General features: G+C 45.0%; 1 protein-coding gene and 1 pseudogene across 1 annotated transcript in view; one reads left to right on the forward strand and one right to left on the reverse strand.

The window, feature by feature from the left end:
- Positions 1 to 27150, reverse strand: part of LOC142194291 (hemicentin-1-like) — a 193247-nt gene that overhangs the window by 63368 nt on the left and 102729 nt on the right. Inside the window, exons 10-11 of the mRNA XM_075263333.1 lie at positions 13476 to 13808; positions 13098 to 13361 (exon numbers count right to left, since the gene is read on the reverse strand). Coding sequence (XP_075119434.1) covers positions 13098 to 13361; positions 13476 to 13808 — 597 coding nt within the window. The remainder of the gene's footprint in view (positions 1 to 13097; positions 13362 to 13475; positions 13809 to 27150) is intronic.
- On the forward strand, positions 19122 to 21305 carry LOC142196148 (ribitol-5-phosphate xylosyltransferase 1 pseudogene; annotated as a pseudogene).

Raw genomic sequence — 27150 nt, forward strand, 5'->3', positions numbered from 1 at the left:
ATACCAATTACTTGAAATAAATCACAAACACACCAAATTCTTCACTGGATAAAAATTGGCCGCGATGCCTTTATTAAGGGGTTACATGAAAAGTTAAATAACCATAAAATAAATATTTTATTAAATAATAAATAACCAATAATTAACTAAAATCAATATTAACCAATTAATGATCACCAAATCAATTAATTAAACACAGTCCCCCCAGCATTAGCTGGGGGACAATTCCCCACTAACAAAGCATCGCGACAGGTAGGAAAATAGGATCTTCAAGGGAGGGGGGGCGGGTGCTGCTCCATCAGGATCCTGGGTAAGCTGCCACAGATCCCTCACAAACTGCTCCTTATAAAGCTCCATTTTCCCGCCACTGAAACCAACGGACCAATCATCTGCTGTATCCGCTACCAAGCAGAATACCCTCATAACCTGCTCATGCCTTAGAGACACAGCTGACCCAATCAAAACATCTGCCACAGCTTCCAGCTGTCCAATCAGCTGATGCTCCTGCTGCTGGGCAAACTTCAAGAAACTTCTAGAACCTGCTCATGCCATGGCACAGCTGACCCGAAGATGACCTCCCATAAGGTAAAATCACTGTGAACATAAAATAGGGAGGGAGAAACACACAGAAATACCATACCATATAATTAACATAAATTCATCATTAAGACACCGTGCCAGGGCCTGTGAAACCATGGAGCCCATTCCTTATGATTCTATGGGCCCTAACATGGTTTCACAAAGGCCCATTTGCACAACTTATTACTTACCATTTATACCAATTACCTGAAATAAATCACAAACACACCAAATTCTTCATTGGATAAAAATTGGCCGCGATGCCTTTATTAAGGGGTTACATGAAAAGTTAAATAACCATAAAATAAATATTTTATTAAATAATAAATAACCAATAATTAACCAAAATCAATATTAACCAATTAATGATCACCAAATCAATTAATTAAACACAGTCCCCCCAGCATTAGCTGGGGGACAATTCCCCACAAGCCATGACTCAGAAAGTCATGCCCCCCCCCCCATAGCACCGCAGGCCTTGCTCAATGGCACTCTGCAGACCAATATTAAAAATATCCAATCCAATATCCGATAAGTGGACTCCATCATTGCAATAAAATCCAACCAAAAAACCTTCCAGATCAATATGTCTATAGCTTAAACCTCCAAGGCAGGGCAGAAATTTGGACATTGCCCTGTTAATTCGCTTTCTAATCTTCTCAATAAAAGCATTCTCCTTGCTCAACCAAATTAACCTTGGGACCATTTCTGAATATATCAGAATAGTATTAGGAAAGATGCATTTAATTAAAGCAAAGTCCCTTCTCATTTGCCATAAAAAATCCAGTGTTTTTATTCTGCCCACATCGTTCCCTCCTAAATGTATCAGCAAAACATTAGGAACCGGCCATTCAGATTTAAGAGCATGAATCAAACTGAGTAAACCTTTCCATTGTAAACCCCTATAGCCATACCAGAAAATTGTAACCTTGGAAGAGCCAAAGGAAAGGTTTTCCGTGTAACTTCTGTTCTGGGTCCTCTTGTGAGCCCAGTGAATAAACGAATGGCCCAAAATCCAAATAATTAACTGATTACCTAAAATAAAAGAAAGAACAACAACTACTAAATCATCAAATCAGGACGAATGTATAATTTAAATCTACTAGAATCCCACCTACCTAACTGTTTTATTACAGCCTCATCTAACCCTAAATTAGCAGCTGCAGTAGCAGCGCCAATTCTGAAAGAATGTGAAGTAACTTTATACTCACCCAAACCCAAGGATATCAGGCATTTACGTAATACAGCATTAAATTGATACACCGTAACCGGAGAACCATTAGCATGAATAAAAATTGGGCCTTCCACAGCTGGCCTTTATCTCAACCACGTGTTCATGTTCACTAGCGCACATAAATAATTATGTAAAGGATATAAAACTATCACGGAGCCTTTACCTAACTGATCTGTCTTACTTCTCCTAATGCATACTGACATTTTATCTTCAAATATCTTAATGTCACCAAACTGAAGTGCAGACAAACAACTCTTACTTTTACTAACCAATTCACTAACTCTCATGGCGCTGAAAAAGGCTAAAACAAAAGTAGCCCTAAACAAATGCACTTCAAAATCATCAAAGCAAATCTGACTCAATTTAACCCATAGCTGCCCTAAAAGGTCAACAGATATAGGACATCTAGTATCCTTAGACGGGTTAGCTCTCCTATAACCTTTTAAAACCACCTGCACTGGGTAAAAACTGGTAATTGATCTGCTTCCACTTAGCCGAAGAAAAAAGGAAACTCCAGATAATGTCCTGGAAATAGAAGAGAATGATAAATTCCTGTTGATAAGATCACAAACAAATAATAAAGCCATTGACAAATTGATATTCAAACAATCAGCCTGAATTGAATTACAGAAAAGCTTCCAGCTCATCCATGCGGCCGAGTAAGCAGCCCATGTATTCGGAGCTAATGAACATTTTAAAAAATGAGTAATTAGTCCTAAACTAGATCCCACAAGTGTCGTGGACAGGCTATTCCTTCCTTGGCAGCGTCCGGCGCCAACTCCCGAAATCTGACCAGCTGAAAATGAGACAAAGGATCTGCTATAATATTCCTACTACCTTCAACATACCTAGCTTTCAACCAAATATTATTAATCAGACAGCATAAAACCAAGTGTCTTAACAACTTCACTACCTGGCCAGACTTAGAAGAAAGCGTGTTTACTGCAAACACTACCCCTTTGTTATCAGAATGTATAATAATCCGTCTATTTGCAAATTTGCGACCCCCAAATAACTACTGACACTACCACAGGAAATAATTCTAATAAAACTATGTTACTAATTACACCATTAGTCACCCAAGAGGGAGGCCACAACTCAGCTGACCACTCACCATTGAAAAAGGCTCCATAGCCAATACTTCCAGCTGCATCCGTAAATAAATGAAATTCTGCTGCAGGGGCAAATTCAGATTGCCAACATGTACATCTGTTAAATTTAGGCAAAAATTCCGACCATATACTCAGGTCTTCTTTCAATTCCCTATTCAATCTAATGTGAGACCCAGGTGACTTAAGGGCCCTGGTCGCAAAATACAACCTCTTGGAGAAAACCCTGCCCATTGGAATTACCCTGCATGCAAAATTGAGCATGCCTAATAATGATTGTAATTCCTTCAAGGTAGTTTTCTGTTTAGCTAAAAGTAAGATAATCAAAGAACGTATCCTAACCAGCTTCTCTTGAGGCAATCTGAATTCCATTTTGTCCACATCTATCACAATACCCAGAAATTCCAAAACTGTGCATGGGTAAACTGTCTTTTCTTCATCTATAGGCATACCAAACAAAGTAGCTATCTCTAAAAACTTTTCCAACATCAAACAACAACTATCAACAGATTTACCTAAAAACAAGAAATCATCTAAATAATGTAATAGATAACCACAACTTTCCTCATGTTCAACAACCCAATGTATAAAACTTGAAAAGGCTTCAAAATAACAGCAAGATAATGAAAAGCCCATTGGCAGGCACATGTCAAAATAAATGTTATTGTCAAATTGGAAGCCCAAAGAGTTAAAGCCTTTCGGGTTTACTGGTAACAACCTAAAAGCAGATTTGATATCTGCTTTTGCCATTAAAGCACCCTGACCAACTGATCTAAGTAACTCTAATGCATCATCAAAAGAGGCGTAGCACACTGTGGCCTCAGACTGACTCACCATATCATTTAATGAAGAATTAAGTGGATAAGACAAATGATGTATCAGCCTGAAGTCACCAGTTTCTTTTTTAGGAACAATCCCCAAAGGGGAAAGTCTAAAATTAGCAAAAGGCGGAGCCTCAAATGGCCCCGCAATCCTACCATTTTCTAACTCTTTTTGTAACTGGACTGCAACAATACTCTCATTAGAATTAACCGATTTCAAATTTTCTACCCAGCGACATCCAACTCCATTAAACTGAGGAACATCAAAACCAACAGTAAAACCTTTAAATAACCAGGCTAACATGTTTACCAGTTTCACTGGCGTCTTGGCTTTTTGCCAGCATTTCTTTGGTATTCTGCTGCTGTCCTGACTGGCTGTTCCTTTTAAAGCACTTGGACATGGGATGAGTGCCTCCACAAAAGGAGCACTCATGTTTATATCGACAATTCTGTGACCATTTGCATAAAGACTCATTGAAGGCAAAGCATACCCCCTTTCTTAATGAATTAGAGTTAGAGGTACTTGCTCTGCCCCCAAATGAACGTTGTGGCAACATCAAGTGGAGCCACAAACCGACATCCTTCACCCCCCACTTCAAAGAACAGTGAATAGCTAATTTCTGACGGAACATTTCATCATAAGACAGCCATGCAGTACCGCCAAAATTTCGGTACGCCTTCAAAACTGTATCAATATGCTGGAACAAACCAGAACACAAGGATGGGAAGCGTTCACCCACAACAGCCGAATATATACAGAAGGCTTGTAGCCAGTTGTTAAAAGATCTGGGTACCATCTCCCATCTCTCATCCTCTGGTTTGTCCTCCTTTTTGTCACTGCAGACATATTCCCTTGAAGATGGTAACAATGACAATATGTCCACAAATTCATTTCTCCATATTTTTTCCTTAATACTCTGACTTAAATGAAAACCTAGAGGGGACAATTCACAGCTAATAGCTTCCTTAATACACATTTCATTAACCCCTACACCTTTATCTAAAACTGGTACAACATTTTTTGAAACAGTAGTAGGTAAACTAATACTAGGAATACTACCGGGCGGTTTAACCCAAGCCCTGGCTATGGATGATGATGAAGGAGGAGCAGCAGAGTGAACTAATTCATTCAATACATTCAATAAGACAGACAATACATTGATGTTCTCACCCTCCTGCTGCTCCACCTGGCAGGATCCTGATGTTCCAGCTTGTTCCTCTGCTTCAGCACTAGAACCTCCTGGCTGTTCATAGCCCTTTGAAAAAGAACCACTAGCAGCCACAGAACCCTGGGCAGTCTTCTCCTCATGGTGATGTCTTTGAGGGTGTCGGTGCCTAGAGCTATCAACATACTGCTCCCAGGCAATCTCCTTCTCCATACAAAGCAGCAGCCGACTGCTGCTCTTGTTTCCGTTGGCCTATGTAAGTCCCCGAGGAATTTTGCTGCTTTCCCCTCTTCACTGAGCTGTGACATGCTCTGGCTCCCCCCCCCCTCCTCTTGTGACTAGGAGGAGGAGGTGTGTAGGCTTAGCTGACAGTCCATCAGCTGGCACTGGTCCCACCTCTTCCTCCTGCTCTTCAGACTCTTCCACAGCAGGGACAGAGATGCCGGCTTCATCCTCTATCTGCAGACACTTCCTTAGCCACTGTTCACCCCCTGCAGTTTCAGCTTTAGCAATCAGCTGCTTGAGAAGATCTTCCATGGCTCTGTGCTGCTCCATCAGGATCCTGGGTAAGCTGCCACAGATCCCTCACAAACTGCTCCTTATAAAGCTCCATTTTCCCGCCACTGAAACCAACGGACCAATCATCTGCTGTATCCGCTACCAAGCAGAATACCCTCATAACCTGCTCATGCCTTAGAGACACAGCTGACCCAATCAAAACATCTGCCACAGCTTCCAGCTGTCCAATCAGCTGATGCTCCTGCTGCTGGGCAAACTTCAAGAAACTTCTAGAACCTGCTCATGCCATGGCACAGCTGACCCGAAGATGACCTCCCATAAGGTAAAATCACTGTGAACATAAAATAGGGAGGGAGAAACACACAGAAATACCATACCATATAATTAACATAAATTCATCATTAAGACACCGTGCCAGGGCCTGTGAAACCATGGAGCCCATTCCTTATGATTCTATGGGCCCTAACATGGTTTCACAAAGGCCCATTTGCACAACTTATTACTTACCATTTATACCAATTACCTGAAATAAATCACAAACACACCAAATTCTTCATTGGATAAAAATTGGCCGCGATGCCTTTATTAAGGGGTTACATGAAAAGTTAAATAACCATAAAATAAATATTTTATTAAATAATAAATAACCAATAATTAACTAAAATCAATATTAACCAATTAATGATCACCAAATCAATTAATTAAACACAGTCCCCCCAGCATTAGCTGGGGGACAATTCCCCACTAACAAAGCATCGCGACAGGTAGGAAAATAGGATCTTCAAGGGAGGGGGGGCGGGTGCTGCTCCATCAGGATCCTGGGTAAGCTGCCACAGATCCCTCACAAACTGCTCCTTATAAAGCTCCATTTTCCCGCCACTGAAACCAACGGACCAATCATCTGCTGTATCCGCTACCAAGCAGAATACCCTCATAACCTGCTCATGCCTTAGAGACACAGCTGACCCAATCAAAACATCTGCCACAGCTTCCAGCTGTCCAATCAGCTGATGCTCCTGCTGCTGGGCAAACTTCAAGAAACTTCTAGAACCTGCTCATGCCATGGCACAGCTGACCCGAAGATGACCTCCCATAAGGTAAAATCACTGTGAACATAAAATAGGGAGGGAGAAACACACAGAAATACCATACCATATAATTAACATAAATTCATCATTAAGACACCGTGCCAGGGCCTGTGAAGCCATGGAGCCCATTCCTTATGATTCTATGGGCCCTAACATTCACTGCCCAGTAGGGTAAGCTGAGTCCTAGCTCCAGCTTTCCTCTGTGTTTAGTGCAAACTAAAAGCACTGATACTTTTTGCTATGGGCACTTTGTTATGTGATGGCCTGTATGTGCCTGTCTGTGTTACATTCACAGGCATGGAAATGGTGGCAGCTTACAGCGTTCCCTTTACGCTTGGTGAATAGTCTGAGCACTTATGTCTATGGCGATGGCCTGTATATGTCTGTCTGTGTTACAGTCAAGCATGGAATTGGGCATGTCTATTGCGATGGCCTGTGCGATTGCTATGAGCTTGTGTGCACCTAGCTGGCCAGGTTTCACCCACTGCCATAAAACGCAGCTAATGGGAACAGCAGCCTATGAGATGGCAGTGAGTTTTCCAGCAACTCCCACAGCTCTGCTGAGGTAAGCTGAAGGTGCACCAAGACTACTTTTGTGAGTGAATAAGGCCCTTTACAAAAAAAAAAAAAGTTTCTGTCTATAAGGAAACAGACCTTTATGTTGAGTGCACCGAGTCTAGAGTTCTATACTGTTTGTACTCTACCCGAAGGTTAGACCTGCCTGCTGCCATCTGCGCCATCTGCCTGTGGACTGCCTGACTAACGCCTACTGTGCGGCTTGACTACCTGGCTCATCGCACTGCTGCCTACTTGGGCAGCCATCTGCAGCATCTGCCTGACTCGGCTACTGGCCTCCTAGTGAGGGCTACCTGCCTTGAATACCTGCTACCTCTGCTCCTGTAGGAGCATCATGAGCAGAAGCATATTGCTGGTGCAGATTATAGACCCTCCTCAAGGAGGTGGTTTGGTGAGTACGGATCCGGAATAAAGTGAAAGCATTTCCTCACTTCTAGTAGACATCTGTACTTCATTGTCTCAGCTCGCAAAGAAGCCACGTCCTGGAAGGCTTTCCCTGTTGCTCCCCTCTATGAGGCTCCAGGAAGATGACGACTCATTCCAGCAGACCTATCTCCTATTAGGACCAGACCAGGCTGCTGAAGTCCATCCGGTCTACAGTGGACTAAGGATGTTGACGGGGAAGCCTCCACGTCTACCTCTGGGGGTAAATTACCTTCCATGCAGACGCATCTCTGGCCAGCATCATGCTTCAGCAATGGAAACAACCTGAGAAGGGACATTCCTATGAGAGTCAGGTCCCTGTTCCCCAGGACCCATCACAATGGGACAAGTGGGGCCCTCCCCCAAAGATAGACCTTAGAAGATGGCTCAAATTTTCAGGACCTCCGGGATCGCAAGGCGGACTTCAACCTAAAGAAGGTGTATTCCGCCTGGTCATCTCAGGCCTCAGTAGCCATAGCTGCAACTGCTGTGTCCGATTATCTGCGGACCCGTCTTTCTCAACTTGAACGGAAGCCTCCACAGAGCAGTGGACTACATCTCGTCCAGACAATAGCTAAGGCTCACCTCCAGTTCCATGGCTATGTCTACGGCCGCATGAGGCCTCTATGGTTAAAACTTTGGAGAGCTGATCTCGCCTCAAAATTCGCACTCTGCTCCCTTCCCTTTGAGCCTGGGAAGGTATTTGGCTGAGGGCTGGATGACCTCATGGAAGGTCTAGTTGAGGGCAAAGGGGAATCCCTGCCGCAAGCCTCCAGTGGAAGGAGATCTCCCCCTCCTAGGGGTCGAGGGTCAACATCTGGCCTTAGTCGCCAGCAACAACGGCGGTCTAGATACCATCCTAGAGGCGCGGGTAGTGGTAATCTGGGGATGACCCCAAAAAGAAGCCTGAATTGTTATGGGGCACCACTCTCTGTGGCCATCATTCATGTTGGAGGACGTCTTCCCATTTTTTTCTGTGGTATGGAGAACCCACACAGAAGATCTTTGGGTTCTACTGGTGGTAGAACGTGGTTATTCTATAGAGTTCGATCATCTACCTTCCGACCGGCCAGTCGGAGTTGGTAGACACTGTAACATCTTATCTACAGCAGGGAGAAGTAATGATCACTCTAGATCTCAAAGACGCGTATCTCCAGGTCCCTATTTTTAGTCCTCACAGGAAGCATCACCAGAATTGCCATTTATATGGCCCACCACAGAGAGCATTATCAAGTCACCGCACTGCCGGTTGGCATTTTCTCAGCCCCATTCGTATTCATCAAGGTGGTCGTTCCGGTCGCCACCGCCCTCAGGCTACAAGGCCTATTCATTGTTCCCTACTTGAACAACGGGCTCATAAAAGCTCAGTCTGCTGCAATCCTCCAACACCTCCAGATAGCTATCAATCTCCTACAGAAGTCAGGTTGGATAGTCAATTGGGAGAAATCAGAGATCATGCCAGCTACCTGGAAGAAGTTCCTGGGTTTTATTGTGGATCCAGAGTTGATGCAGATCTTCCTTCCAGCCCAAGGAGGTTGAGTATAGAGGCTGCCGCCCGCTTCCTATTTTGGACCTGGTGAGTTACCATCCGCACCGCCATGAGAGTCCTCAGCCTGATGTCATCCTCGGCCAGGGCGGTCCCTTGGGCTTTATGGCATTTGCGTACCCTTCAGACTGAAGTGTTGAGAACCTGGAATGGCTCTCCACAGGGATTGCACAAGAAGATCTGCTTTTCTCCCAGTACCCGTCTTTTCCTCAGATGGTGATACACCCAAAAGACGGAAGGTCCTCGGTCCCAACAGTGTGGACCCTGTTGACAATAGATGCATCCCATTTGGGATGGGGAGCCTATCTGGAAGACAAGACTGTGCAAGCTCGTTGGAGGAGACCGGAGTTGGGAATGTCCAATCAAAGAGCCCAGAGCAATCTATCTGGCTATTCTTCACTTTGCAAAGCTGTGAAGGTTTGTTCAGACAACATGACCACTGTAGTCTACATGAACAAACAAGATGGCACCAGATCTCCAGCCCTGCTGAGAGAGGCAAAGCTTATATATTTCCTGAGCAGGAAAGAATTTGACCCAGTTATCACATCAAGGGCTCCCTGAACATAGTAGCGGATCAGTTGAGTCGGGGTATCACTGTATCTGGTGAATGGTCACTCAGTTCAGACGTATTTAAACTGATCATCCAGAGATGGGGTGTCCCGGAGGTCGATCTTATGGCAACCCGACTCAACGCCAAGGTGGGGACCTTCTGCGCTCTGTACCAGAAGGACAATCCCTTGGCAGTGGATGCCCTGTCCATCCAATGGAGGTTCAGGCTGATATACATCTCCCTCCAATTCCAATCATACCATGGGGTATTGATAAAATAAGACAGGACCAAGCCTTGGCAATTGCCATAATCCCGTTCTGGCCAAAAAGGGCTTGGTTTGCCCAGCTCATACAGATGAGTCAAGGCATATAATGGAGGCTTCCCCCCTCTCCCAGACCTGGTAACCCAAGGAGAGGTGAGATGCCAGGATCTGAGGAGACTCAACCTGACAACCTGGAGGTTGGAGCTGGGCCTACTAATACCATTTATAGAAGAATTGGTAAAATCTTCAATGCCTGGTGTCTGAACATGAAGTGGACTCCTCCGATCCCCCAGTGAGGGCGATCCTGGATTTTCTTCAAAACGGACTAGACAGAGGGCTCGCTGCTGCCACCCTAAAGGTACATGTACCTGCTTTGTCCGCCTATCTGGGGAGGCATTTGTCTCAAGATCCTTTAGTAAGCACCTTTATGAAAGGGGCAACTAGGCTGAGACCTGTCCACCAGTGGGACCTTAATACGGTCCTTTCGGCACTACGCACAAAGCCTTTTTGAGCCGCTAGAAGAGGTCGAACTAAAGTTCCTGACCTACAAAACAGCAATTCTTCTGGCTATAGCATTAGCCAAAAGGGTCAGTGAGCTACAAGCTCTGTCTTCGGAGAAGCCATATACCTCCTCCTTCCGGATCAGGTTCCGCTTAGGTTCCTTCTGGGCTTCAGACCCAAAATTCCTTCCACCATAAATATAAACCAGCTGATCACCTTACCAGCTTTTTTCCATCTTCTTCCTCTGCTGACGAAGAAAAGTTCCATACACTGGACCTCATGAGATGCCTGAGGATCTACCTCCAGCGTACGCGCTCCTTCAGAAAGTCAGGAAAACCTCATCAACCTATGGGGGAGACACAAAGGGCTTAAGGCTTCCAAAGCCTCAATTTCATGCTGGGTCAGGGAGACAATTAAGTTCTCTTATGCAAGGGCGCATTCCATGAGGTTGGTTACCACCTCCTGGGCAGAGACAAAGCCTTGTATCTAAGTCAAATTTGCTGCTGCATATTGGTCCTCAGAGGCAACCCTTGTGTCCCGCTACTGCCTGGACACTCAGGCTTCAGAAGCTACTGCTTTTGGTCACGGTTTAGGTGCAGTTGGTGGTGAGGACCCACTCTAAGGGATTACTTGCTAACTCCCCATATTGTGCCACTGTAGGATGGCAGGGAACGAAGGATTATGAAGATAATCTTGTTTCCCTTAGTCCTAACAGCGGCACAAGACTTCCCGCCCGGAGGAATTTTGTCATTGTTATAAGTATACTTTGTTACCTAGGTATAATTAGGTTACTCTTGTATATAAACGCAGGGGGAGGTTCTTGGGCTCTCTTATAGGGCAAGCCATAATTAATTAATTGGCTAATTAAAAATCTGCCTGTCCTACCAGCACACAGGGGCAGAAATACCCCATATTGTGCCGCTGTTAGGACTAAGGGAAACAAGATTATCTTCATAATCCCTCGTTTTATTACAATTTTTTTCATGAAAATCTTTTCTGGAACTGAAATGAGCCACTAACACACACTAAACTCTATTCTTCTTACACGTTTTCTTCCGGCCTGGCTTTCAATCTTCTACGCATGCGCAATTGACTCTGCCAACGGGCCTCGGGCAGAGCCAACTGCACCTGCGCACTTGTGTCGCTGGAGAGTTTTCGAACAGCACAGGGAACACCCCAAGCGCTGTCTGAAAACTCATTTACATATGGAAGAAAGAAGGTATTTCTCAGGAACAGCGGCATGGATTCGAATAATAGAGGTAAGAGAAGAATAGCCTATCTTAAGGCTATTCCTCCGTGAATTTAGTTAAAAAATTGAATTTGAATGATAGAATTCCTTAAAACTAATTGTATCAGGAAGCTGGGGAAAAAAAAGTGTCCTGCAGGATCTTGCTGGAGATTCTGCAGCTGACTCAGAGACTGCAGCTTGAGACTCTTCACTGGATAGACTTATTCATTTGGGCCTAAGCAGTGGCGGAAGCAGCAACAGAATATTGATACCCCGATATGTCACCCAAGGGCCCACACAAATCTGGAGTCAGCCCTAGCTAGATGACATCACACAATGATACACAGAAGGCTATATACAGCTACAGTACCCCTATAATACCCCAGCAACAGAATATTGATACCCCGCACTGTGAGCAGAAAATAAAGAGAAATCTGGGGCAGACGTCCGCCTCAAATTCCTCTGAACAGGCTGAATCTACTTGTATGGAATGGACTGTACTTCACTTTGCTCCAGTAGGTCTCCCTCAGCAAAAAACACAAAATTCCGATTTATTTATTTTTTTTGCTGCAGTGTGCATGAGTTACTCTGAAAGGGGCCCACTGGGGCTCTGTCACCCAATGCCCACACAAGCCTGGAGCCGGCCCTGACTAGATGACATCACACAATGATACAGAGAAGACTATATACAGCTACAGTACCCCTATAATACACCAGTAATACCCCTCTTACCTGTAATCTCCAGTACATGGGGTATAGAAGGTGTGAGGATTGTATAATACCCCAGTAATACCCCTCTTACCTGTAATCTCCAGTACATGGGGTATAGAAGGTGTGAGGAGTGTATAATACCCCAGTAATACCCCTCTTACCTGTAATCTCCAGTACACGGGGTATAGAAGATGTGAGGGGTATATAATACCCCAATAATACCCCTCTTACCTGTAATCTCCAGTACACAGGGTATAGAAGGTGTGAGGGGTGTATAATACCCCAGTAATACCCCTCTTACCTGTAATCTCCAGTACATGGGGTATAGATGGTGTGAGGGGTGTATAATACCCCAGTAATACCCCTCTTACCTGTAATCTCCAGTACACGGGGTATAGAAGGTGTGAGGGGTGTATAATACCCCAGTAATACCCCTCTTACCTGTAATCTCCAGTACACGGGGTATAGAAGGTGTGAGGGGTGTATAATACCCCAGTAATACCCCTCTTACCTGTAATCTCCAGTACACGGGGTATAGAAGGTGTGTATAATACCCCAGTAATATCCCTCTTATCTGTAATCTCCAGTACATGGGGTATAGAAGGTGTGAGGGGTGTATAATACCCCAGTAATACCCCTCTTACCTGTAATCTCCAGTACACGGGGTATAAAAGGTGTGAGGGGTGTATAATACCCCAGTAATACCCCTCTTACCTGTAATCTCCAGTACACGGGGTATAGAAGGTGTGAGGGGTGTATAATACCCCAGTAATACCCCTCTTACCTGTAATCTCAAGCTGGTATTCTCGGGTCTCCTCACTGACTGGGTTTGTGATACGGACATGGAGTCTCCTCCCGGCATCGTCTATCTGGGCACTCAGGATGATCATGGTCCTATTGCCATCTATCAGCCGGTATCGGTCAGGGACAGGCCCCCCGTCCACCTCCCAGGTCACAGCCGCCTCCTCTCCAGAGAACTGGACGCTCACAGCAATGTCCTGACCCAGAAGGCTGGAGTTACTGGTGATGTTGGAGACGAGAACTGGATCTGGAAGTATCAGGAGAAGGTCGGTCACCATAAGTCATGTGACATCAGCACGGACATGAATCTAGGGGCTGGGGATAGAGTGCTAGCTCTGCTGTCAGTATCATCAGCTCTTACCTAGTACAATGATGTGTATGGAGCGCCGGGAATTTCCTCCATTACTATGATACAGAACATTATACACACAGGAGTCGTCCTCCCCGGCATCTGTCAGGGTCCAGCACCCGCTGCTTGTGTTCAGGTGCAGTCTGGGCTCTAAGCGGTTATAAGACCACATACTATCACACCACAGCTCCAGGAGATTACTCTCATCATCCCCACAGACTCTGTACACCTCCAGGACACTTTCTGTATGAGGACATTTCATGCTGCAGTCAGTGATGTCTGATCCTCTCCGCACATAGACTGCGCCTGATGAGAGTGATAGTGCGGTCAGGAACATGAGGACACCTGTGGAGACAAGAGGAGGATCTTCTGTTATATGATGCTGCTGAAGTCAGGAAGATCACCTGGCAGCTTTCTTTATGATATACAACTGAAATCCGGTATAAGTTCTCAGCGGTGAGTTGGAGTCCCCGAGGCGTCCCTGGCCTAGTGTGGGCACTCCTGATTCTACTATGTAAATTGTTGATAGCAACATCACAAAGAGGTTCCCATCACCGCCTTCTGGGACAATGAGTTTACCCAGCAGACTCCTATAACAGCAGAAGACAGCAGACCCGCTCCCGAGAAACCGATCACCCACCTGTCCCCAGCCCTGCCAATTGATGTTCACTGAATAAGAGCCGCAGAAGCAGGGCTGCAAAATCGGATGGGAATAGGCCCGGTTCTATATTTTGCGGCAGGCACTGTTGGCCCGCACATGGGACCGTGAAATTCACGATCTTGTGTACGGGCCCATAGAAATGAGTGGTTCAGTGTGCTATCCAGGAAAAACACAGATAGCACACTGACCACGGCCATGGTCCGTCAGCTAGAAGCCTTAGGCTGCATTCACACGGAGTAAACGCTGGCGTTTTTTGTGTGTTTTTTGCACATAGCGCCGCGTTTACGCCGCGTAGCGTCGCGTTAACGCCGCGTATACGCCGCGTTAACGCCGGGCAACGCCACCGCTAAATAGCGCGGCGTTAACGCGGCGTATACGCGGCGTTAACGCGACGCTACGCGGCGTAAACGCGGCGCTATGTGCAAAAAACACACAAAAAACGCCAGCGTTTACTCCGTGTGAATGCAGCCTAAGATGAACCAGGTCTTCCCAGACTGCTCTATGACCAGACATATTTTGGGGTACCTAAGGGTATTCCGATTTCACTGACTCCTCATAGGCACGAGTCTCTTGATGGATTAGTGAACTTTGCTTGTGAAATAGCAAATTCTATTTTTTTTATCAGATCATTCACAAGGACCATTAAAACAACGGTCAGGTGAATAGATCCATAAAAGTCTATGGGGTTGTGGACTGACCATTAATACAATGGCTAGCACACAGATGATGAACTTGTTATTGTATACAGAGCAAGGACCAGTACATGGCAAGGACATTATTTGTGCAATATAAAAAAAAAATTGCATTAAAATTGTGTGAGAAGAAGTCGTACAATGTGATTTTACTGTGACAGGATAGATCAGCGATTGTCTACACCTGGAAGAAATACACATGATAGAGACAGTCTGCAAAATAGTGCCAGGATTGTAAAGACTGTAGTTGTAGTTGTGTGCGACTCAATAGTCTATGGGAGTGACGTCCAACAGAATGTAAGACAAGGTGGGATTTTTGTTACTGACGCCATAGAAATTATAGTCTTGTTTTGTTTCCCGTTTGTTGTGTGACAAATGCCGCCCGAGCCGAAATGTGACCCAGACATAGGAGACTACCTCATTATTACTGACTGCACTACACAATGTGTACAGTAGGGGGCAGTGCACAGCCATAGGAGACTGCCTCATTATTACTGACTGCACTACACAATGTGTACAGTAGGGGGCAGTGCACAGCCATAGGAGACTGCCTCATTATTACTGACTGCACTACACAATGTGTACAGTAGGGGGCACTGCACAGACATAGGAGACTGCCTCATTATTACTGACTGCACTACACAATGTGTACAGTAGGGGGCAGTGCACAGCCATAGGAGACTGCCTCATTATTACTGACTGCACTACACAATGTGTACAGTAGGGGGCACTGCACAGACATAGGAGACTGCCTCATTATTACTGACTGCACTACACAATGTGTACAGTAGGGGGCAGTGCACAGCCATAGGAGACTGCCTCATTATTACTGACTGCACTACTACAATGTGTACAGTAGGGGGCAGTGCACAGCCATAGGAGACTGCCTCATTATTACTGACTGCACTACACAATGTGTACAGTAGGGGGCAGTGCACATCCATAGGAGACTGCCTCATTATTACTGACTGCACTACACAATGTGTACAGTAGGGGGCACTGCACAGCCATAGGAGACTGCCTCATTATTACTGACTGCACTACTACAATGTGTACAGTAGGGGGCAGTGCACATCCATAGGAGACTGCCTCATTATTACTGACTGCACTACACAATGTGTACAGTAGGGGGCAGTGCACAGCCATAGGAGACTGCCTCATTATTACTGACTGCACTACACAATGTGTACAGTAGGGGGCAGTGCACATCCATAGGAGACTGCCTCATTATTACTGACTGCACTACACAATGTGTACAGTAGGGGGCACTGCACAGCCATAGGAGACTGCCTCATTATTACTGACTGCACTACTACAATGTGTACAGTAGGGGGCAGTGCACATCCATAGGAGACTGCCTCATTATTACTGACTGCACTACTACAATGTGTACAGTAGGGGGCAGTGCACATCCATAGGAGACTGCCTCATTATTACTGACTGCACTACTACAATGTGTACAGTAGGGGGCAGTGCACATCCATAGGAGACTGCCTCATTATTACTGACTGCACTACTACAATGTGTACAGTAGGGGGCAGTGCACATCCATAGGAGACTGCCTCATTATTACTGACTGCACTACTACAATGTGTACAGTAGGGGGCCCTGCACAGCCATAGTTTATCCACCATGGTGTACAGGAGGCTGGGGAACACTGTCACTCCTTGCTGAATTCTGACTATTTCGCTTAGGCTAAGTTCACACGTGAAAAAAGCTAGCTGATTTTGTCACTGATTTTTAAGCCTCGCTTTTTTTGGACGCTGTTTTTTGCATTGGACGCTGTTTTTGACGCTGTTTTTGACGCTGTTTCGGTCGCTGTTTTTTTGAAGCTTTTTTTTTCCCCAGCCCATTTTTTAACTAGCCAGCCCACTGGGCATGGCCAAAACCAACCCCTTTTTGTCTGTAGGCGCCATTTTAGCACACATCTCCAACTGAGCAGAGCTCACTGCTACTTTATAGCAAGCTGCTATCTTTGATATAAAAAATGCTGCTGTATCCAGATGTGCTGTGCTGTGATGAGTACTGTCACAAAATGGCTGCAGGAAGCAGCCAACACCCATGGCCACTCCTCTGGGATGTCACTTCCAAAAGTGTGATAAAAAACAGCTAGCTGTTTCAGTCGCTGTTTTTGCCAAAACAGCTGCAAAAAAAAGCGACCAAAAACCGCTAGCTGTTTTTTCAGCGCCCAATAGACTCCAATTCATTTTTTCAGGCGGAAAACGCCTGAAGAAAGGTCATGTCGCTTCTTTTTCTGCTAGCAAAAAAAGCTAGCAATAAAAAAAGCTAGCAGAAAAAAAAAGCTAGCAATTCACATAGGGCTCCATTTTATGGCGGCTGATTTGGCCGCGAAATCAGCTGTCAAAATCAGCGTCCATGTCCCCGTGTGAACTAGCCCTTACTTGTATATCGCCATCATACTCCGCAGCCCAGTACAGAGATACCGTCAGTCACCGTCCTGTATAGGGGGCGCTATATACATTCCCTATCACTACGTCTTCAGAGTGTGACAGGAAACCCTGAGACATGAGAGAATATAGAAACTCCTTACAGACATTGTCTTTGGCTGGATATGAACTCCATGCTAACCACTGAGCCACCTTGCTGCCCTGTATACTGTTATATACGAGCTATATGGTCACCTATTGACCCCATACAATACTGAGACTGGTGGAGAGAGAAGTTCTCCATGTAGGACTTTCCTTTCTGCTGATTATAGTGGAGGAGTCTCCAGCGGACGCAGGTATGAACGCAGCCCGAGATCCAAAAACACTGAGGCAGCAAAACGTGTGAAAAATATTTGTACCAGTCTCAAACCTTTTAGCCGTGACTGTAGTCAGCGACCTGCTCTGATCTATTGTACTGACTTATATAGCGCCGTCATATTCCACAGCGCTGTACATACATTGTCACTCACTGTCCCATATTGGGCTTCAAGGACTCTACATAAGCCACATTACTAACCACTGAGCCAGCTGCTGCCCGGCTTCTGGGATCAGAGCCCGTGTGCTCCAGCCTGGACTGAGGAGAAGGTATGTGACCCTGCAATGAGTGACAGTGACAGGAGGGACCGCCCCCTAGTGGTTGTCAGACTGTAGGACCTGCTGTGTCAGAGAAGTTGCTTTCACTTTCGGAGAAGGTGGAGGAGGTTCTGCAGACTGTTACTGCAGGTACATTACAGTACAGAGGACACGAGCAGCGCACTGACACACAGATCACCCCAACCACAAACAATGGCCGATCAGGAGAACTTCTGTGTTATTCTACCCCATTATAAACACAGCTGCCCCTCCCCCGTCATGTCAGTAGTTTGGGGGATTCTTTGCTGCTGTGGCCACCAGAGAACGTGTTATTATCTAATCTTTATATATCTGAGACAGAGCCGGGACATAGAGAACCGGGAGATACCGGAGAGGAGAGAGACTGACCGAGCATAAGAACGGGAACTTACCGAGCACAGGAGACATGACCGTGACAGGAACCGAGTGAGGGGGAAAGTGGAAGGATAAGGTGTCAGTGTAACTCCTGGCCCTATCAATCATTGGCAGGCCCAGCCTCAAGACCCTTATACGGGAGTTCTTAATGGGATTCTACCATTAAAGCAACTTTATTACTAATTACCACGTCGGAATAGCCTTAAGAAAGTCTATTCGTCTCCTACCTTTAGATGTGGTCTTCGTCACGCCGTTCCTTAGAAATACCATTACTTACCGGTATGCTAATGAGGTCTCGGCAGCAATGGGGGCGTCCTTCTTCTTCATCTGCCTCCTCCCCTTGTCTGTCATCTTCTTTCTTCATCATGTCTGACGCCTGCGCAGTCGGCTCTGACAGCAAGACCCTGTTAGAGCCGACTGCGCATGCCGGCCATATTTCCAAGGCTGCAATTGCGCGCATGCGCAGTACGCTCCTCACATCTTCACCGAACAGAGTGTACTGCGCATGCTCAGTAAGGTCTGTACAGACCCTCCGACACCTGGATGAGTTCACTCGTGCGTTGGAGGGCTGTACGGACCTTATTGAGCATGCGCAGTACACTCTGTTCGGCGAAGACGTGAGGAGCGTACTGCGCATGCGCGCAATTGCAGCCTTGGAAATATGGCCGCAGGCCGGCATGCGCAGTCGGCTCTAACAGGGTCTCGCTGTTAAATCGGACTTATAATTTGCCTATGGGACAAAGCAGGATATGGCTGCAAAGGGAGAAGCACGAGATTCACCCGAAAGAAGTTTTGCTGCTATGTGCTAGTGCTTGTGTACTGCATCTTCTCCTTTTATGCCGCCTATAATGTCTTCTTCTGACCCCCTAACATGTCTCGGGTGCACAGAAAGAAAGCAAAAAAGAAGGAGGTGCCAGAGGGTCTTTCTTTTGGGAATGAACTATGGAATCCTTGGGAAGAAGATGAAGAGTCATAAGAGTTCATGTAGGAAAGTAGAAAATAACTGGAAAGACCTATGAAAGCAGGACTCCCAACAAGAGAAAGTAGAACTCCAGGTGCAAATTTGGGGCAAGGCTGCCATTGGGCAACACTTGTGGCAGCATATATTAGAAGGGCCACGTGAACCTGTTGATGATCTTGCTCATTGGAGAGAGGGAAAGCTCAGAGCTGGAAGAACTGAAATCTGTTTCATCACTGGCCCTGCAGGTGTTCCAGGTTACTTCTCTGTGGAAGCCCCGAATGTAGTTCTTGTTCTCAACGGCAGAGAAGAAACAGATTTCTTTGGCTACGCAGTGTCTTCAGTACACACAGACTCTGGATGACGACCATAAACTCCAACATGTTGCTGTACTACTGCTAGGAAATGAACAGTGCAATAATAACTGGATCCTTCTGTAACACTCAGGAGGGCCAGAGCTGGTATCACGGGTAATATATCAGATGTGGCCGGCTTTTAGGGGGTCCCTGGGTCGCAAATGTGCACAAAATCTCCTTTTTGATGTCCCCGACTACCCACCCCCACATGGTACCTCACAATGACAACAGACAACCAGGTCTCGGGGGTAGCCATTGCTCTTTTACTAGCAGGACAAGGTAATACAAATGTACATATGGAGTAATTCTTCACATACAATACAGCAATCTTTGTAGGTAGTGTCCAATTAAGCAGGTGATGGAGCTTGGAGCAGGAATGCTTTGGATAGTTTAATTAGTAGTTGCTTGGGTAAACTTGTATATACTTGTAAAGATGGCCTGTATCCAGGGGGTTAGTCCTCAACAAACTGGGTACACGTATGTAGCTGAGGAAATAGAGTTGTCGACAGCGGGAGACCCTCAAATTCTGCCAGACTAGCTATGGGTTTCTTAAATATAGATTTGTCCCAAAGACTTACTTGAATAGAGAGATACGTGTAGAGGTCCCAGATGTATGGATAACCAGGTCCGTAAACTTTAGTGCTTGTAGGCTTGGAGCTTCAGAGGAAAATACCTTCTGAGGAGGATCTTGAGCACAGAGGAAAAGACATCTCTGGTTGAAGTGCTCTCAGACTTGGCTGCCATTTTTCAGCTCCACATGTGTAGATGTCTTCACACAAAGAGAACCACAAAGGGTTCCCAACCCCCCTAGAGGGGGCTGTAACTCCTCCTCCTCCAGGCCAGTCAAGGGAGCTTGAAGGCTCCTGAAGGTCACCTGATCATACTGGACATTCCTTTACATTGATTACAATGGGAAGTATGGGCAGGTGTAGTTCACAAAACATCCACAAGATGGCGCATTAATAGACCCCCCCTGTGTGCTGGCTCTGGTGAAGTAGATGTCCATACCATCTCGGTCTGCAAGGACTATTAAAGGGACTGCAGTATCGGTTCATTACACTTCCCTATTTGAAGAAGAGTGGAGGGTTTGTGGACGTTCTATACCTGGTCTATGACAGTACTTGGATTAATGAGGAAGATGTTTACCAGTGGCCTCTAGGAGTAGCAACGTATAGAAACTTTACAGTCATGGATCCAAGTGGTTCTCTTGTTCATGATTCACGGCCATACTTGTGCAACTTTCTAGGAACTGTCTATGGCAACTCTTCTAGAGAGATTCTTGTGGAGGTTATAAGAAAGGAGGGTCTTGACCAGCGCTGTTGGATCTCACCCAGAAATGAGTGGCAACTGCAAGAGACTAATGAAAGCTTTAAGAGCCATCATGGTGCACTGTTGCAGAGCAACTTAACCTTAACCCCTTCAGGAATAAACACTGAGTGTTACAGAATTTATGAGGCCTGTTCCTGTGGTTGAAGATGTGATGACACAGGGCAACTGTGGAAACTCTTCTATAACAGCAATGCTCCTTTACAACTACTGAAGACTTATGGCGCTCCATTTATTTTTATCAAATCATGGAAAGAACTTCCTGCCATTATAAACCAGGAGAAAACCCATGAGCTTACAAGAGAAGATTCATGGAAGAAAAAGGATTCTAGAATGGTCCAGACAATTCAGATTAAAGCTCAAACACAAATTTATTGGAACGCTTGAAAAAGCATTTCTGCAAAAGGCAAAGTGATAACGCCCAGAGTTTTATGTATGGTCTGAATTACTTGTCTAGTAGTTTGTTGTTTTTTTATCTTTAACATACTGTAATTGTTACCCCAGTACTGCAGTTTATAGGTTTGCTGTGCACATTAATTTAAAGGAACATAGAGTGTTACTATGTACAGTATTAATATCTGCTAGGATTTTGTGTGTCACATAGTCTAACTCCTGTAATACAACTCAATCTCAGACTATGCACCTCTGTATGTGTATGTATATAAGGTTCTGTTTGGTTTGGTCTTTTCCTCTCTCCACCCTCTTACCTGCCAAGAGATGGCATCACTGTTGGCAGGACATTGGTATGACAAGCTTGTGGAGTAACTCATTTTCTTCTCTGTAAGCCATGTTATTGGGCCTTGGCTTCAAGTTATCACACTACTTCACAAAGTATCTTTTGATATGCTGCTATCCCCTGCCAGAAGAAGAAAAGGGTGCACATGTCAAAGAGAGTCTGTCAGTGTATATCGAGGTGTTCTTGCAAACTCCTGTTAGGAACAATGTAGTGACCTTGTGCCTTTTGTGGCAAAATAGTGGCCCATTTTTTAATTTTTTTTGCTTGCCAGGGTACAGGAGATGAGGCTACATTTATTATGTGGATATTTTGTTTTGGTTACAAATGCTCATGATAACTTTTTGACAGGTGATCAAGGTCTCTAGACTCTGTGCCATAATAGATTTATGGCACAGCTGCCTGTTTGTCAGGTCTCTACAAGGGCTGTTCTTGGGGGAGCCTAAAGAAAACATACTGACTGTTTTCACAAATGCAGGAGATAACTAGCATGCCAGTAGTAGGAAGTGATTGCTGCTATCTAGGTATGTTCATACGATCGGTATTGCAGTCAGTTACTCTCATCCAGTGGTGTAACTACCGCCGGCGCCATAGCAGCAGAGGCCGCTGACATAGGGTCCGGGACATTAGGGGCCCGGTGACAGCCGCTACCATTATACTCGGGGGTCTTTTCAGTCCCCCGAGTATAATGATTGGCGGACCGGGAGAGGTAAGAAACCTAAAAAACACTGTTACTTACCTCTCCACAATCCTGCCAGGCCAGCTTCCTGACGTCTCTGACGTTACATGAACCCGGCCTGTGTCCCGGGTCATGTGACAACCGACGTCATTGAAGAAGGATGGCAGCAGAGGCTGACAGCATAGGAGCCGGAAGACAGGTAAGAAAGTAGTTTTTTATGTTTTTATTCCCCCGGGTCTCCGAATATTATACTCTGGGGTCTGGGGACATAATACTGTGTGCAGGGGCCACTATGGGACATAATACTGTGTGCAAGAGCCACTATGGGGTATAATACTGTGTGCAGGGGCCACTAAGGGGTATAATACTGATTGCAGGGGCCACTACGGGGTATAATACTGTGTGCAGGGGCCATATGGGGGATAATACTGTGTGCAGGGGCCACTATGGGGGATAATACTGCGTGCAGGTGCCACTATGGGGCATAATAGAACGCACAGGAATGCGGAGGAGGGGGTTGGTCGAGGTCTTCGGGGGGGGGGGGGCATGTCAAAAGTTCGCCACGGGGCCCCGCCATTCCTAGTTACGCCACTGCTCTCATCTATCATAGGATACCAGCTATGGACATTATTGGTAGTAGAGTAACGGACACAGAGTCCAATCCTTCTGCTTCTGTCTGCATGGACTATAATGTAAAATCGCAGTGGACACATTGTTCCATCATGTTTTCTTTTGTAATGGAAGAAGGCTTATATATCTATGGGTGAATACAGATGAGCACCCGGCAGACGCGGCACTGTCTGCATCTGTGGTTTCATGTCTGTGGCTGTCATCTTGGGATGGATGAGCGTAATGGACATGAAATAACAGTAGTGTGAACCAACCCTAATAGTTTGGATTTACCCTGTAACTAGGGCATATTTCTAGGGTCTAGAGACTTTTGAGGGGCACTGTATGGGGGGAAAAAATGGAGATAAAAATTTTAAAAAAAAATTCTATTGAAACACTAGAAAAGAGTCATTCAGATGCTATGGCATTTGTATATTTTTACAATTTTTCAGCAATAGTACCGGTATATGTATACAAGAATGCTTCTACTCTGAATTGGTTAACGCTGTTTCTGCAATCCTTGTATGATGATACAGCCGCTATGATTGGGGTTTTATCTAACAGGCTATTGTATAGTAACATATACAGTTACCAGTCGTAGCTTTTGGTGAACGTTGCAATAGCTTTAGTTCTGAAAAGGGAAGAAACTCCAAGTGTTTTATTGAAACTGATTTTTAATTTGCATCGGTATAAAATGGATTTGATTATATAATTTATTGTAACGTGTTAGACTTGTGTTAAGTGAAACCATTTATGGTTAGAGAAAGTGCTGATTTAAAATTAACCACTTCCGGACCGCCCATAGACTATATACGTCCGGGAAGTGGTTGCCTTGTTCTGACAGGACGTGCCAGTACGTCCAGTCAGAACACAGCAGCTGCATGGAGATCGTGCAGCTGCTTTGAATAGGAGCCGGCTGTAACTTCAGCCGGAGCTCTCAGAGAGAAGACAGGGCAGATTTATTACCTCCCCTGCCTTCTCCATGGCTGTGTATACAGCACTCAATGAGTGCTGTATACACAGCTATGGACGCTGCCATAAATCAGCTGCCCTCTGACTTCTTACAAGAGCTGCTGGGTCATACAGGACTCAGATCAGCTCTGCATACTGTGTATACAGAGTGCAGGAGGCTGGATTCCTCCTGTATCTGAGGTTAAATGTAGCAGCCCCAGTTATAGGAGAAATCAGCCTCCAGTACAAAAAAATAAGTGATCAGATGTCCCCATAGGTCTCTTATCACCTTATGGGGACACAATCTGAAAAAAAAATAAAAAAATAAAAATGTAATAAAAAAGTTTTAAAAAATGTAAATAAAATAATAATAAAAAAGAAATAAATAATACGCTAATAAAACGCCGTTATTAAAGGTTATAGCCCCACCCCCGACGACACCATACAAAATAAAAATTACCGTAACAGAGAGGAAAAACTATATTATAAAGTTTTTCACTGACACTTTGTGTTATTAAATTTAAAAAAAAAATAAATTGAAAACCAGACACAATTTCCCTCCTATTTTGTTTATATTTTCCTGGAGATAAAAAAAATTAAAACACATTCGAAAATAATGATAACATAAAAATAAAGCCCTATGTGTCCCCGAAAAAAGACGCAAAAATTAGTTGACTGAGACATACGGGAAAAATGTTACAGATCTCAAAACCGCACATACATAATAAACCTAAAATGTGTCTGGTCCTGGAGCACAAATTGGTCCGGTACTGAAGTGGTTAAAAAAAAAAAAAAAAAAATATCTAAAGGTCGGAGAATAGCTTTACTTAAGGCTATTCCTATGTGTCAACAAGAAAAAAAATTCGATTTTAATGGTAGAATCCCTTTAAAAGAATCTGATGAATTTCCATGGTCTTTTTTCCCCACTGGCTCATCCATTGATAACGTAAATAACTCAGTCCATAGTTCCAGCTCTGATCCCTATTGAGTCTGTGCGTCTGCCAAAACGTTCATGTTTTTTCCGTGTTGTGTGAATAAGAAATAAAAAAAAAAATAATACACAGGGTATAGGGAAAAGACTAATTCCTCAAATAACACAAAAAAATCCCTATTAAAATTTAACCTTTAATAAATTCCAATTGGAATTTATTAAAGGTTAAATTTTAATAGGGATTTTTTTGTGTTATTTGTTGTGTGAATAAGGCCTTACTGATCCTGTGTAGGTACAGTCACTGCGCTTCCTGTGAATCCCCTATAACTGGACCTGCAGCTCCCACCATAGACATTGACCGAGCACTGACATAACTCCAGACATTTGGGGCCCCCCAAGATCTTACAGAGAATACTGACATCCCTAATAATCTCCACTGCTCCTCCTGTACTGGACAAGGTCGTACACGGCTGACACTGCGCTACCGGACCGTTACTGCTTCATCCTTACCATAAATGTCAGTCAGTCAGGTGTCAGTACCAGAGACATGACGGGGGAGCCGCTACCTACTGAGCCGGGATAACGGGGGAGCTGCAACTTACTAAGCATGTGGTGAGACATGACAGGTGAGCACACCGCACAGTGTGAATACAAGAATGTCCTGCCCCGCCAGTTAAGCCTTGTCGCTCAGCCGGGACGGTGACTGGGCGGGAAAGTCAGGTGGGCGGGGCTTGTTGCCGCTGCAGTATAAATACACTTTCTGCGCGCCTCAGGCTCAGTCACAGTCCTGTCACGCTGTGTCCTTGTCTGGTCCTACAGGTGCTGTTAGTTATAAAGCCTGTACACACGTACGATGCGATTTCCCCACAGCCATACCGCATACAGTATAGTGAGCTATAGGTATATACAGTGTCCTGAGGAGGGGGCGGCATGTCAGGAACATTACCTCAGAAAACACCATCACTGTTATTTCCCGCTCACAGAGACCTATGAGGGCTTATTGTTTGTTCTTCATATCGGTCCCATTTATTATTCTGTACAATGGAATGGGAAGATGGAAAAAAAATTCAGAATGGGGGGGAGGGGGGAAAAAATTGCATTTGTGTGACTTTCTTACAGGCTTCATTTTTAAGGAGTTCACTCTGCAGCCGCAATGACCTGTCACCTGTATACTATGGGTCGCTACAATTCTGTGGATACCAAATTTATATAGTTTATTTACATTTTAACCCTTTAACAAAAATCTAAAACTTTGCAAAACAATTTATTTCTAAGGCTGGGTTCACACCACCGCCGCTGTCCGCCCTGGGGTTTCCATCGTAAACTCCGGGAAAACTGGTCATGTGACAACTTGGCGGTGGTCAGCTTTAATATCCATTCATTTGAATGGGCTTTTAAAGGTGCCCGCTGTTGTCGGTACGTGGCCTCTCCGTCTGGAAACCGTTTCCTTTTTTGCATGGACACAGTTGTGTATATACAGGACTTTGTGTCCATGGAACAAAAAAAAAAAAGGGGGTTTCCAGATGGAGAGACCGACACCAGCGGGCACCTTTAAAAACCCATTCAAATGAATGGGTATTATAGCTGACCACCGACAAGTCGTCACATGACCAGTTTTCCCGGAGTTTACGATGGAAACCCCAGGGCGGACAGCGGCGGTGGTGTGATCGCTGATTAAAAGTCACCATTATTTTTTCTACAGTTCATACATGAGGAAGGTGTCTTTTTCGTGGGGTCAGAAAGTGAATGGACCGCAAAAAAATGTCGCAGTTTTTGGTCGCGGTATTGCCAAAAAGCACAACGCATTTTTTGGCAAAAAAAACGTGATGCGCCTCCCATTCACTTCTATTGCCTTCCTGAGGCGGAATCCGCCTCAAGAAAGGCTATGTCACTTCTTTTTCCTGCTAGCGGAAACATGCGGCAGCTAGCGAAAAAAAGAGCGCTAGCGGTCTCCATAGACCACCATTGTGAGGGGGCGGATCATGACGTGGATTCTGCGCCATAATCCGCCTGTGTGAACAGGCCCTAAGATAAAACATCACTGTAGATAACGATTCACATTAGAAGAAATAAGTAAGGTAATACTGTCTGAATTCTATACATTTGGGGAATAGGTAGAGAGCTCGATCATCTCCAGGATTGTATAATCGCAGAGCCGGTGGCTCCTCACACTACAAAGGATGTGTCACAATACCCTTACTAGTTTTCTGGAGACCAATGGCTGGCAACAGGGAGTATACGGACAGCAAAACAACAGACAGACTTACAACCAATCCTTGAGAAGTAAATCCAGCAACCAGCCACTTCCTTAAAAATCTTTCATTTTATTGACATAATTCCATTAAAATTGCATGATG

Source organism: Leptodactylus fuscus, chromosome 2 (assembly GCF_031893055.1).
Source record: "Leptodactylus fuscus isolate aLepFus1 chromosome 2, aLepFus1.hap2, whole genome shotgun sequence".
Taxonomy (NCBI): Eukaryota; Metazoa; Chordata; class Amphibia; order Anura; family Leptodactylidae; genus Leptodactylus; species Leptodactylus fuscus.